The sequence below is a fragment of the Lepus europaeus genome, chromosome 1 (assembly GCF_033115175.1).
Source record: "Lepus europaeus isolate LE1 chromosome 1, mLepTim1.pri, whole genome shotgun sequence".
Classification (NCBI taxonomy): domain Eukaryota; kingdom Metazoa; phylum Chordata; class Mammalia; order Lagomorpha; family Leporidae; genus Lepus; species Lepus europaeus.
In genome coordinates this window covers 65,904,581-65,918,572 of record NC_084827.1, presented here as the reverse complement: position 1 = coordinate 65,918,572, position 13,992 = coordinate 65,904,581, and the positions used below count along the sequence as shown (strand labels likewise).

The 13,992-nt window shown below is 39.6% G+C and overlaps 1 protein-coding gene across 3 annotated transcripts in view; it reads left to right on the top strand.

Annotated features, from left to right (window-relative positions):
* PTPN4 (protein tyrosine phosphatase non-receptor type 4) overlaps positions 1-8,479 on the top strand; it is a 193,787-nt gene extending 185,308 nt beyond the window's left edge. For 2 of the 3 annotated variants that reach the window (XM_062184543.1, XM_062184597.1), the window contains 2 exons: positions 1,882-2,017; positions 3,992-8,478. In XM_062184543.1, coding sequence (XP_062040527.1) covers positions 1,882-2,017; positions 3,992-4,078 — 223 coding nt within the window. In that variant the 3' untranslated portion in view covers positions 4,079-8,478. Of the gene's footprint in view, positions 1-1,881; positions 2,018-3,991 lie in introns of all 3 variants that reach the window. The other variant, XM_062184611.1, reaches the window with a different exon arrangement.
* Positions 8,480-13,992: the final 5,513 nt, after the last annotated feature.

The following is a 13,992-nucleotide window of genomic DNA, read 5'->3' as shown; positions in this document are numbered from 1 at the left end:
TCCTTCTGATGGGAGAAGGAGGGTGTATTCATTTCACTACAGGTTCTTGTCTTGTACCTGGAAAAGCATTTTTTTTTTTTTTAAGATTTATTTATTTGAGAAGCAGAGTTATAGAGAGAGGGAGAAACAGAGAGGTCTTCCATCCTCTGGTTCACTCCCCAAATGGTTGCAATGGCCAGAGGGGCCAATCCAAAGTCAGGAGCCATCTGTTGGTTCACTCCCAAATTGGCTCCAACAGCCAGAACTGGGCTGATCCGAAACCAGGAGCCCAGAGCTGCTTCCAGGTCTCCCACATGGGTGCAGGGGCCCAAGCACTTGGGCCATCCTTGACTGCCTTCCCAGGCCATAGCAAAGAACTGGATCAGAAGTAGAGCAGCTAAGACTCGAACCGGTGCCCATATGGTATGCCGGAGCCACAGGTGGAGGCTTAACCTACAATGCCACAGCACTGGTCCCTAAGTGTATTCTAAGTGCAGATGCATAAAAGGTGCAAAAAGTGATTACAGATTTTATTTAAAAGGTGAACAAGTTGACACATACACTCATGAGCAAGCATTGCTCCACACAAAAATCCCACTACCCAGCGGGGAGAGAAAGAGAGAGATACGGACAGACAGACCCTCCCAGTTTTTGACCTCTTTTATGAAGTAAGGGATAGTCCCTCTCCAGGCATAAAGCCACCTGGGAATTACATTGCACCTCCTCAAGTTCCACATGGAACTTGATATCGCTATTTTCATAGTATTCCTCCTCCCCCTCCCTTTAGGCCTCAGTTTATCTGAGATGCAGATGCATCCCAGGAGAGGGGGCATTTTGATTGACAAGTTCCAGTTCAACCAACCTAAACTAACTACCTGCCTATCCCACTACCAAATGCCCTTATGAACTATGCCACTCAAATATCCACAGGTGAATAATGGCAGATACCATTCCTTCCTTTCAGACCACGTACCCTTCCACCTTCAAAGGGCAGATACAATGACTTCAGTCTTCACTGCCACTGACCAACTCAAAGCTAAGGAGAAATTCCCTCTTGGTTAGGACCACCTATGTCAAGTGGCTTACTGAGAATATATTAAGATTTTCATTCTTGAAACGTCCAGCATATTAAGAAAAGACATTGAAATCATCAAAACACATTGTAGGCCAAAGATTTGAGATAACAAAATGGCAAGAATGGTGAAACATACTGGGTCATGTCATATCTTAAGTCCCCAGTAGCTTCTCTGTTCATATTCACAGATTATACTAAGAGTTCTTCAGGACTATCTCAATGCTAAAGTTTAATTCAAATTAAATTTTATTTTAAAAGCTAATTTATTTGATAGTATAAGATACTTTCTTGGGGCCGGTGCCATGGCTCACTTGGTTAATCCTCCGCCTGCGGCACTGGCATCCCATATGGGCGCCGGGTTCTAGTCCCAGTTGCTCTTCTTCCAGACCAGCTCTCTGCTGTGGCCTGGGAAGGCAGTGGAGGATGGCCCAAGTGCTTGGCCCTGCACCCGCGTGGGAGACCAGGAGGGGGCACCTGGCTCCTGGCTTCGGATCAGCGCAGCACACCCACCATGACAGCCATTTGGGGGGTGAACCAACAGAAGGAAGACCTTTCTCTCTGTCTCTCTCACTCTCTAACTCTACCTGTCCCAAAAAAAAAAAAAAAAAAAAGATATTTTTTATGCATTTGTTATTGATTTATTATAGTTCTGTTATTTTGCATTCAAGGGGATTACCCACTATGTTTATATACCTTGTTCAAAAGTTGACTTGCTACTTTTGTAATGTAAAATATTAAAATGAAATTGTTCTTTTCCTGCACGAGTGTTGCAAGAAGTTTAACAGAATAGTATCAGTAAGACCTTGCCCATATTTGTCTTTTTTCAGTGCTGGAATTGGAAGAACAGGGGTTCTTATTACTATGGAAACAGCCATGTGTCTCATTGAATGCAATCAGCCAGTTTATCCACTAGACATTGTAAGAACAATGAGAGATCAACGAGCCATGATGATCCAAACACCTGTAAGTTCTATACTGCATGTCCATATGTGTGTCTTTAACATGATGACCTTTGTCATCAACTTATATTCTTAATATATTTTTATCTTTTTAATTCCTCACCAGGAGCTGTTAGCATAGGGGTCAGCAGACTTCTGCCCACCAGCCAAATCTGTCCTTCCACTGTTTTTGTAAATAAAGTTATATTGGAATACAGCCATGCTCATTTGTTTATGTATCGCCTATGGCTGCTTTCACACCGTAATAGTAGAATTAAGAGGTTGCAACAGATAGCATGTGGCCTGTAATTTCTAAAATATTTAGTTATCTGACCTTTCACAAAGAAAGTTTTTCTAGCACGCACGTTTGCCCAGCATGTTACATCTTGAGTGCTTAAACAGGTGAAGAGAAACTTGGTTGTATTACTTAGGCAAGTGGAATGCTGAGAATGATAGTGTCCCTGAACTGAAGAATCCTGACAAACCTGCTTTGGGTGAAACAGCTCTGTGGAGTTGCCTTTCTTTTTACATAAGAACTTAAATTGAAACAACAACAAATCCTAGAAGTTAAGCCATTTATTTAGTCATTTACTAAATTCCCCACTGATACATAATTATGCTCCAAGGGTCAAAAGAAGAATTGTGTGTGTGTGTGTGTGTACTATTTTAGACATCCTACTGGATATGAAGAGATATCTTACTATGAAATTGATTTGCATTCCTCTAATAACTAATGATATCTAGCATCTTTTCATATGATAGCTGACCATTTATTTGTATATCTCCTTTGGACTTCTGTCCAAGTCTTTTGCCTATTTTAAATTGGGTTGTCATTTCAGAATTGAGTTGTAAGACTTATTTATTTTATTTATTTATTTTTTTGATAGAATCTCTTACCAGATTTATGATTTGCAAGTATTTTCTTCCCTTTCTGTCCTCTCACTCCTTGGTTGTGTCATTTGAAGCACAAAATTTTAATAACTTATTTAACTTTTTAAAAACATTTATAGATTAGATATTTCTATTTCTTTTATTTTATTTATTTATTTATTTTTTTGACAGGCAGAGTGGATAGTGAGAGAGAGAGACAGAGAGAAAGGTCTTCCTTTTTGCCGTTGGTTCACCCTCCAATGGCCGCTGCGGCCAGCGCATCGTGCTGATCCGAAGCCAGGAGCCAAGTGCTTCTCCTGGTCTCCCATGCGGGTGCAGGGCCCAAGCACTTGGGCCATCCTCCACTGCACACCCGGGCCATAGCAGAGAGCTGGCTTGGAAGAGGGGCAACCGGGATAGAATCCAGCGCCCCGACCGGGACTAGAACCCGGTGTGCCGGCGCCGCAAGGTGGAGAATTAGCCTGTTAAGCCACAGCGCCGGCGAGATATTTATATTTCTTTTAAAGAGATAATAAATTATATATACTTTTATCTACCTTGCTTTTTTTTTAACCTAACAAAATATCTGGAATCAGTCTATAGCAGTTTGTAGACTTGTTCTTTTTGTCTTTTTCCCCGACTAGCAGTATTGTATTATTATGATATATTACAGACTGAGTACTCACCCAGCCCCTAATTGATGGTAGTTGGATTGTGTCTACCTTTATTGTTGTTACAAATAGCCAGGCAATGAACAGCGTCATTTGAAAATATATGCTTTGGTTTCTTTTTGCAGTTTACCTTTTAGATAGATTCCTACAAGTGGGACTGCTGGGGCCAAAGGTAAATCTATGTGATTTTTTTAGGTGCTGCCAGACCCTTCTTCAAAGGGATTGCATATCTTTAACACCTCTACCAGCAGTGGATGGATGTGTTTTGCCCACAAAATGTGTTGTCCCTTTTTAACCGTTTGCCAGTCTTTTAGAGGAAAAGGTTGTGTCTGTGCAGTTTGACATTGTATTTCTTTTATAAGTAAGCCGAGTGACAAATGTGTCTTTTTTCTTTTTTTTTTCTTTTCTTTTTTTTTGGCTATTCTGGTTTTTCTGATCAATTATATGTTATTTTTCAGAGTCAATACAGATTTGTGTGTGAAGCTATTTTGAAGGTTTATGAAGAAGGCTTTGTTAAACCCTTAACAACATCATCACATAAATGAGAAAGCAGAAGGTCTGGGATGTGTATTGGAAAACTGCTCTGCAGTGTAGTCACTGTGCCGTGGTACTGCTCACAGGAAATGGCATCTAACAAAGACAAAATGAAGAACTCAGAAAACTGAAAATTTCAGCACTGTTGCACTTTATGTTTAAAAAATGTCACTCTTTCAAAATCTGTAACTCATGTGTTTGAAGACTATTTCATGCTTTGCTCCGAACAAATAGTGAATAACTGAGTATGTTCAGGGTAACGTGTGAAACGCTGTGGTGGTGCCATGCAGTCCCTTTCTAGTAGAATCGCCACAAACAAGGCTGAGAATTCTCATCTCTGTCATGCACCTGAATCTTGAAAGCAAAAAGAAGTAAGCGTCAGCAGTCAGCTCTGGTCTTTCCCAGCAGTTCATGGACTGCACTGATTACCAGATTTTCTTTTTCAAATGTTAGCAATATCATTCTCAACATTAGCCAGTACACTGCCTATGGATGCAGCACGTCTTTCCCTGCGCGGCCCCTGTAGAGACCTGCTGTTCAGAAGAAGGGTGGAGTTTGCTGTTCCCAGGAAATGCTGCACATTGTCCATTTACCAGCATCTTACAGAAAGCATAAATACGAATCTACAGATTTTCTTGGATTTAGTAATGTAACCTATATTTACCATAAGGTTGGCTTATTCCAAATCATGTGATTTCACATACTTGATGTAAAGGAATGCATGCATGTGTCTTAACCCCTTAAGTGCCTTGAGACGTCTTTGTATGTCTAATGAAAAGGCACTCATTTGACCCTACTAGGAGGTATGTGTGTATATTGTACATTCTGACATTTTTATGCATTTTGAGTAAGTTCACATTTTTAAAAACAGCTTCTTGTATTGAGAGTTATGCAGTCAAAGAAGGGAAAGGAAATTCTACTTCTTATTCAGTACTTGTATTTTGCCATAAGAAGCAAAGATAATTGTGCTACTGAGTGTGCGCTCTGCTGCTATGGAATTGTTCAAAATCGGCACATTCCTTTACTAAGGGACAGGGATTACAGTTTAGCAGCTCAACTTAAAAAGATGCTTTACTCGAATTTCATATTTATTTTAGTCCCAAGTTTGGAAATGACATCTAACTTGCATATGACAGTTAAACTTTTGGTACTCTGAGCTAAAGTTAGAGAATGACTACTTAATTGTGATTCATTCCTATCCAAAGCCAAATTATTACTCTGCAGCACTCATGTCTGTTACAGTCACCGTTCTTCACACTGGCCTATAGCTTGGGATTCAGTAACTGAGAAATGAAACATGACGGAATACTTTATCATGTTCATCCTTCAATAACTAAAATTAAGGTTTTCTTGTCATTGTTGTGTATGATTAAATTACTCCAGTTTTTATATAGATAGATAGATAGATAACTTACTAAGTTATGAGCATGTTGATAAAGAGACTCTGATTGTCCAGCGTGATCGAGGATCTGCTGAACAAGGCTCTGGTTCCTGTTAAGGATGTGGATATTTTCCTCCTCAGGTTTTTTCTTTTTAAGTCTCCAGAGAGGACTTTTGCATTGCCCAGTTTGATCGCCCAGTCAAACGTAACTTACACAATCATTTTACGTGGATTGTGTTTAAAATAGATTGATTTTTCTAGTGGTTCCTGAATATTTCTATATAGTCCTGACAAAGTTTAGAATGAAATGGTAGATATAGATATTTTGCAATGCTTTTTCGTATGAGGCAAAAAAAAAGTACACTAATAGGTCTTCAGTGTAATCTAAATTATGTCACTTCACATATTTAAAATCCATAATAAAATATTTCAGGAAGTTAAGCTCCTAAACATTAATAGCCAAGATACCAATACCAGATAAGCTATTATTTTGTCTTTTTTAAAGAAGTAAACATAAAATTCTATTACCTATTTCTTCATTTCACAATCAATACAGTACAGTAAATTAATTATAGTCTTATTTGAACATACCATTGTCTACCAACAGATAAATGTAATTTAGGCTGCTGTAAACTGGCAAGTTGAAAAGTGAACAAGTAAATTATGTTGAGGGCCTACATATTAAGTAACTGTTTTGGCAGTGTTTCATCTAAATTCAGTATCTGTACCTGAGTGACAGAACGCGACAGCCAGAGGTAGAAAGATGGCAGTGGTGTAGGAGGCAGCAGGTGGATGGCATGAGTGGCCTGCTTTTCCATTTAGGGCTGTGTTTACCCTGCTAAGGGCAACTCAAACTGCTGGCAGTGAATCATTAATGCCTGTCTTTAAATGACCGTGTAGTAGAAGTTTAGACAATTTAAATATCTCATGCGTGGATTTCTCAACCCAGAGCCACTTCTCTCTCAGTATTTTTATGTACAGAAAAAAATCCTTTTTTAGAAGTATATTAGGATCTTAAATTTAAAATAAATTATCCTTCACAACTTCTTAAAATGAACGTGCTATGCTTCCATAAGATTGCATCTGTTACCACTAGGAGGTTTCTCACCTGTTTCTCAGTTTAAATTGGTTTCTAGAACTAATCCTGGCTTTCATACACAACGTGCTTCTGGACTCCACCTTTGCCAGTGTACTGTTGTGTAATAAAGTGCCAGGCTTTCTAGGTCTGGGCTGCTCGCTGCTCTTCCAACTGCCCCTTCCGCCTCAACCCTGGTAACCCCAACTCACGCAGGAAGTCAGTGCTAACTTTCATTCTGAGAAGTGGAAATCAGTACCGGGTAATCAAGGAGCTTTTGTCGATTCTAAGAAATGTTTGGGGAACCTTCCCCCTGATTTAAGCTGGTTTTTTTTTTTTGGTTCCGACTGAACATTTGATTTCTGTCAGCACTGTGTGGCTAGGACAAGGGACATTTTGGATTAGACTTTACATTCACAAGAAGAAGAATTGGTTGTATTTGTTAAACCACTGATTGCATTCAAATTGAAGCAGAGTAAACAGTCTGCAAAATAACTTTTGTCTGATCTGCTAGGACGGGTTGGGGGGAGGGTTGATTTTGATTAAGAGTGAAGAGGACATTTATTATTATTATATGAAAACTAACTGCAAATAAAATGGTATATAAAGCCATTAAGGAAGTTGCTTGAAGGTGTCAACTAATATATATATTAATATATATATAAATACTTCAGTGCATTTATTTATGTGTGTTTTCACAAAGCCATGTGACCACAGAGAAACAGGATTATTTTAACTACAGGATCTGATCAAGTCTAATCAGATATCTGTGCAAAAGTCTCCAGTCTCCTGTCTCCACTACAAGTACTGCAACTTTGGAGCTAAAAGGAACTTGAAAGATTTTATGCAATATCCACTCCCCTGACTGCTGCAGGCCAGAACCAGAGGTCCTGCAATGGTAATTGATTTAGCAGTCTGGTCTTCTACAATCTGTTTCCTCATTCTCAGTGTAGTGTTTTTTGTATTATACTAGACCCTCAGTAAATTATAGCCTAGTTAATATCAAATTGTGAATTTTAGTCTCTTTCAGCTTGAGAAACATACTCTGGCAGTGTTCTCACTTCATAACCATGACCTTAGAGGATATCACGTAAGTTAGAAATAAGTAGACTTCAAAAGTGTCCCCAATTAGGACCCTGATTCAGTGTGCCAGTCATGCTTCCCTGACAAGACATAGGCTTTTGTAAAGTGTTTAGGCCAACACACACGCAGCAATGAAAACATTCTCGACTCGTTAGAAGACTAGCTTTTAAAAGCACTTAAAACATAGACTTAGAATATGTGTCCAACTTAACATGAGGTCGTTTCTGCTCATAATATGAACATGGAGTAGAATTAAAGCATTACTTGTTTCATGATCTTAGCAGGAGAGGAGAAGGAAACATGAATTTGTAACAGTGCTATTTAATATCTGCATTTTTAATATTTAAAATATTCTAATGGTAAGGTTGCCAAAGTGGTTTTGAATTCACAAAAAATATTTATACCACAATAATGTGAGGAGTGTTTACCGGCTCTTTTGTTTTTTAGTAATTATTTTGTAGTACAGGTGAATTTGCATTGAAGTCACTTGTAGTAAATACTTTATGGTGAATATTTGTTGAGATAAACTTCTCAGTAATATGATAAGACATAGATAAATGATGCCACTGCCTGCTTTTATGTAAGCTACCGCATCAAGAGAATAAATACTTTTGTCTTGGTGTTGCTTACCACCCACATTCGTTTCAGCTATCCTACCACAATTTCTAGAACCATGTTTCTGTGGTGCTTACAATAAGTGAAATAGCTGTGTTATTTAAAACCAACTGGATTAATTTTACCAAATATCAGAATAGTTGATCTATTGGCAAAGACTTATTGGTGTCTTGATGTGATCACAATTCACATTGTAGCAACTGTTTTATAAAATTCCTAGAGAATTATATATATATATAAAGTAATTTACATAATCCTAAAACACTTTTGAATGCTAATTGCTGTTAGATAACTTCAGCAATTTTATCAAAAGCCCAGGAAATTAATTCCTGAATTACATGTTTTTGGTTCAACTTTTCTTTACCATGTCTGCAGCTGTTATGAACACAATTTTTTATTATCTATAGACAATGTTTTCTTAGCAGCAGTTACTAAAAAGCCTTTCAATGTTATCAGAAACAAAAAACTTATGCCTCTTTCTGCCACAATTAGACATTTTATTCTCACAGTCTTGGTGAATTTGTGTTTAAAACGATAGACACCAAAAAGTTGTTTCTGTTTCCATATATAAATTCGCTGCTGTTACTTGTATATATTTCTACTACAGTGTACTGTTGATTTCGGAAGTGTTGTTCCATGAGTATTTTTATTTTAGTGATCCAGGCTAAATGGAAGGCTGGAAGTCATAGCTGTGGACGTGCCATCAGCAGCATGGGCTAGACAGAATTTGGTGCAGAAATAAGTAAACCAAGTTTTTCTTTATTTCCAAAGTAAAAGGTATTATAAGTTGAAAATTAAGGACTACCGTTTTAGGGGATAATTCAAACACTTAACTTCCTGAAACCTATTAAAATTTCCACTGCAAGAAGGAAAGTGTTTGAAAGCCTTGTTAAGTTCATTAAAACTTTCAGTTAAACACTGTAGAATTTTCCTACATATAGTTGTGTAAATGATAGAGAAAATATTTTTCTATGGACAGAAGGTTGAAACTGGTAAACTCTTTAATTTCATTGTTTAAAAGGGATAAAATGCTATCTGTATGTCTTTCGTGCTGTAATGAAAATGAATGTATCTTTCAAATGATGACTCGAGTCTAAGGATGCTTTGTAAAGTCCGGAGAGGATTGAGAGGAGAAACGGAAGGTCGTTGTGCTTCGTTACACCAAATGTAATTTTAGGAGAAAAATCCTTTTCCATTATAAGCAAGAGCAGTCCTACCGAAGCATATTTCAAATACAGTGTGCATTCTTTGTCATTGTGCTTTGGTTGGGCTCTACTAGAAGTTCCAGAAGCTTTGCACACACTGTTTCTCGGTGTACAATAACTGACGTCTAGCTGTCTGCGGGTGGAAGGGTGTTGGTGTGTTTCCAGTGGAGGAGAGGTCCCAGGCTGTGGCACGGTGGCAGCCCCGAGTGAGGCCATCGCTTGAGAAGCCAGAAAACGGTGCCTCCGATTCGCTGCAGTTACTTGGTGCCGAGGCCCCTGAACCAGTAAGTGGTTTTGCCTTTTTACCGGCAGTGCCGTGGACACGCAAGGCCGTGAGCCCAACTCTGGCCTGGAGCAGCGGAGCTCCGTGTGCTCTAGGGTTCAGTAATTCACTTGAACAAAACACTTTATTTTAAAACAGCTCTCCGACAGCTTAATTCAAAAGTTGCATTTATTATTTATCACTGCAGCTGGAGTCAGTGGAGACTTCCATTATTTTGGTTCCTGCTTCGAATCCCCAGCTTGTTACAGATCACTAATCACTGTAAAGTAAACATCCCGAGAACTTTAAGGTGATACTTCCTTTACTTTTGCTGCAGATGTTAAAGGATTAGCGTCAGGTGCTGTCAACCCTGGGAGTTGGCAGAAATTAGCAAACTTTATTTGTGATAACCTCAAATTAAGTGCCATGTTGCTAAATCATTACCAGGAAGCCATGGGAGTTAGCCTTAGGCCCGTAGTTGGTGATCTGTGGTTTCCCCATGTCCACTGCAATCACAATGGAGCCCATTTTAGCTTTTATTTAAAGAAGCTTTTTTTTAACGTTTGTACTCCAAAATGTAGTATTCCAGTTACTCACCTTCCTGGGCAAGAAAATTCCAGCCCAATTCTGGGATTCTCTGGCACACCCATCTTTTCCCATCCTTCAGTGAGTTGGCAAGATTTGTTCATTGTATTCTGTAGAGTAGGTCAGATTTCAATGCTAAGATTGATTTCTTGAATTTCAAATAGTAGCACTTTATTTCATGCTTACTACTGACCTAATTTATACAATAAAAAATGAAATTTATCCTAGCAGTTTTGTAAATATGGGGGGAGGGGGCAGATTGAATTAGTATTAGAGAGCGTTAGATTGGACCCAGGTTTGAATGCTTTATGATGATCTCTTGATAGCTCATTTGGTATGTAAGAGCTGACTTTCTATGATCTTAGCTTTGCCACTTTTCTGTAATTTATATAATACCATAAAGGCTACCCAGTTGGCTGTGTTGCTGGGTCCGTTGTCTCAGCTCGCTCCAGCAAAGCTTGGTTTACCATAATCATTTCTGCTTTGCAGTTTTTGTACATTACATGAATACTTGGAAATCTGTTTTCAGTGTAATACCCAGGGGTCGAGCAGATACTGCACCACAAGAAAGTAAGGGGGCAGAAGACCCCATGCTTTTTATATATATATATGTCGAGGGCAGGATTTTAGAAGCTGAAACAGTTTACATTAAGCTGTTTTCATTTTCTGCCAGTAGAATATATCTGCTTGCACAGTGAAAACTGTCCAGCCCGTGTTCTCCAGCATCAGGACTTTGATTGCAGTTCGAATCTATGTTGAAATCTTTTCAAATAAGAAAAGCTAGTCTTTATTTTCTACAGTGTAGGCTTTTAGGACTAATAGTTTATACTCATCAACGATATTTTTAAGCAGTAGTTTTCAAATAATTATTTCTATGTAGAGGGTGTTTTAATTTGGGATTTTTTTTTTTGTAATAGGTGCTATATGTAAATACGAAGGGGGAAAGTCACTTAGTTAAAATCTAGTTTATTTCCTATCTACAATATGATTTTACATTTCTGTCACCATTTATCGGTTGATTCTACTAAACTTAGTGGCAAATGGAATTCACTAGCCCTTTCAGTTTTTAGGCTCACTTTCCCCCATTTCATGAAAAGCTCCTTTTCTGTATGGTTCGTTCTCATAATTAAGAGACAGAGAAGCTAAAGATTTATTTAAAATGTGTAAGTTTGAATTTGGTCAACACTGGACAATTTGAATTCATCCCTATGCATTTGTCACCACGGCTCCCTGTGTGCTTGAAAGGCCTTGTGTATGTCTTCATTTCAGTGGAATCCTGCCATTAATTGGAGTTTCAGATATTTACACATTCTAACAACAAATGGGATAAAAATGCTGGTCTTTATTAAAACTGTTTTAGTCTGAAGAACAATTTGTGTTCTGTGAAATGGTATTACACGTGTTTTGTTGACCATATTTCATTTCGATTGAAAAATAGTTTTTCAGGTACAAACGTGAAAACAACTCTAGCTGTGACTCTTCATGTTCAATTGCAAAATAAAGATGTGCTTTAGTCACCTCAAGTGTGGGAGTGTCGAAGACTTTTCTAACATATTTGTTGATGGGTGAGAAGTTCGAAGGGGTGGGAGAAGGCTAAGCATGAGACTTATTTCTAGACTTGGGGGCTCACGTAGTGGCTGTATTCGAGGAAAGGAAACGAATAGGGAACTAAAAGAAATGGAGAAGATTAAAGCCTGTCTGAAGACACTGTTTGCCGCCCCCACCCCCAGCCCCAGCCCTCTGTTGGAATCCTAGCATAGGGCCCTGTGGATCGCAGTCAAGGACCTCTTTCTCTGCTGAGTCAGCCTGCAGCTGAAGAAAGAATGAGAGGAAAGGCAATTAACTAAGCGGGAAGCTGGAAGTAATAGTACGAAGAAGGTCCAAGATGAGTTACAACAGCCCCTTCCCCATCCCCTACCCTTACGGAAAACCCCCTCAAACCAATGACAACGACAACGTCTTGTATTTTCTCCAGGGGAAGAAAAATGTGTGCCCGCGTTTGTGTATCCATGCGCAATTTGTCAGTGATACAGTCTGCGGTTGATTTGGCGTACCATAATATTTTTATTTAATTTGAAAGGTAGAGTTACAGAGGGAGAGGCAGAAAGAAAAGTCCTCCATCCACTGGTTTGCTCCCCAAATGGCTGCAATGGCCGGAACTGGCCGATCCAAAGCCAGGAGCCAGGACTTTCCTCCGGGTCTCTCACGTGGGTGCAAGGGCCCAAGCATCTGGGCCATCTTTCACTGCTTTCCCAGGCCATAAGCAGAGAGCGGGGTCAGAAGAGGAGCAGCCTGGACTAGAACTGGCGTCCATATGGGATGCCAGCACAGACGGCGGAGGCTTAGCCTACTACGCCACAGTGCCGGCCCCAGAATATTTTCTCATCAACGTATTCAAGTGTACCTAGTACCCCATCAGGTGGATATGCCATCATTTAATTTCTTGACGGACACATAGGTTGCTTGCAATTTATGCTGTACAAACGAATCTGCAATGTATAACCTTGCATGAATATTTTGTTAATCATTGCCGGTATGTGCACATGGCAAATTTTGTAGTAGTGGGATTGCTAGGTCACAGGGTGTCTGCATTTCTAGATAGTAATAAATTCTGTTTAATTGTTCCTGGAGAAAATTATACTAGTTTATGCATCAAAGCATGTGAGGCTTTTTTTTCCCCATGTTCTATGAGAACGGTTTTGTTTTATTATTTATTTGAAAGAGAGAGAGATCGAGCTACCTTCCATCCACTGGTCCACTCCCAAAATAGCCACGTTAGCCAGGGCTGGGCCAGGATGAAGCCAGGAGCCTGGAGCTTCCTTTGGGGCTCCCACTTGGGTGCAAGGCCCAGGGGCTTGGGCCATCTTCCACTGCTTTCCCAGGTGCATTAGCAGGGAACTGGGTTAGAAGTGAAGCATCCGGGACTTCCCAGTGCCCATAAAGGATACTGGCATCACAGGCAGCAGCTTTACCCACAACGCCACAACACCGGCCCCTGAGAACTATTTTTAAACTTAGTTTGCTTGCTTATCTCATAGATGAAATACCTAATTTGACCTATCTTTTCTAAGGAGGTTAAGTAGCTTTTCATATCTTTATTGATCATTTGTGTTTTTTTTCTGAAGTCCATATCAATACCCTTTGCTCATTTTTATATCAAATCATGTAACACTCTAATGTTAACGTTGTCGGCCATGTATTACCAAAACTTGTCCATTTTGTGTTATCTTCATCGTTTTTCTTTTGGGAGGCAAAGAGGAGGGGCATGTGGACAATTTTAATATTTGCACGAGGGTGTCGATCTTTTTAATGATCTTTGAAGTTTGGGATAAACCTGCAAAGGCTTTACTCTGATTCCTCCTAACATTCCCTCCCTGACCGAAGAGTTCTTTTTTTTTTTTTTTTTTTTTTTTAAGATTTATTTGTTCACCTGAAAGTCAGAGTTACACAGAGGAGGAGAGGCAGAGAGAGAGAGAGAGAGGTCTTCCCTCCAATGGTTCACTCCCCAGATGGCCACAATGGCAGGAACTGCACCGATCCAAAGCCAGGAGCCAGGAGCTTCTTCCAGGTCTCCCACGCGGGTGCAGGGGCCCAAGGACTTGGGCCACCTTCTACTGCTTTCCCGGGCCATAGAAGAGAGCTGGATTGGAATGGAGCAGCTGGGACTCAAACCAGCGCCCATATGGGATGCTGGCGCCTCAGGCCAGGGCGTTAACCCG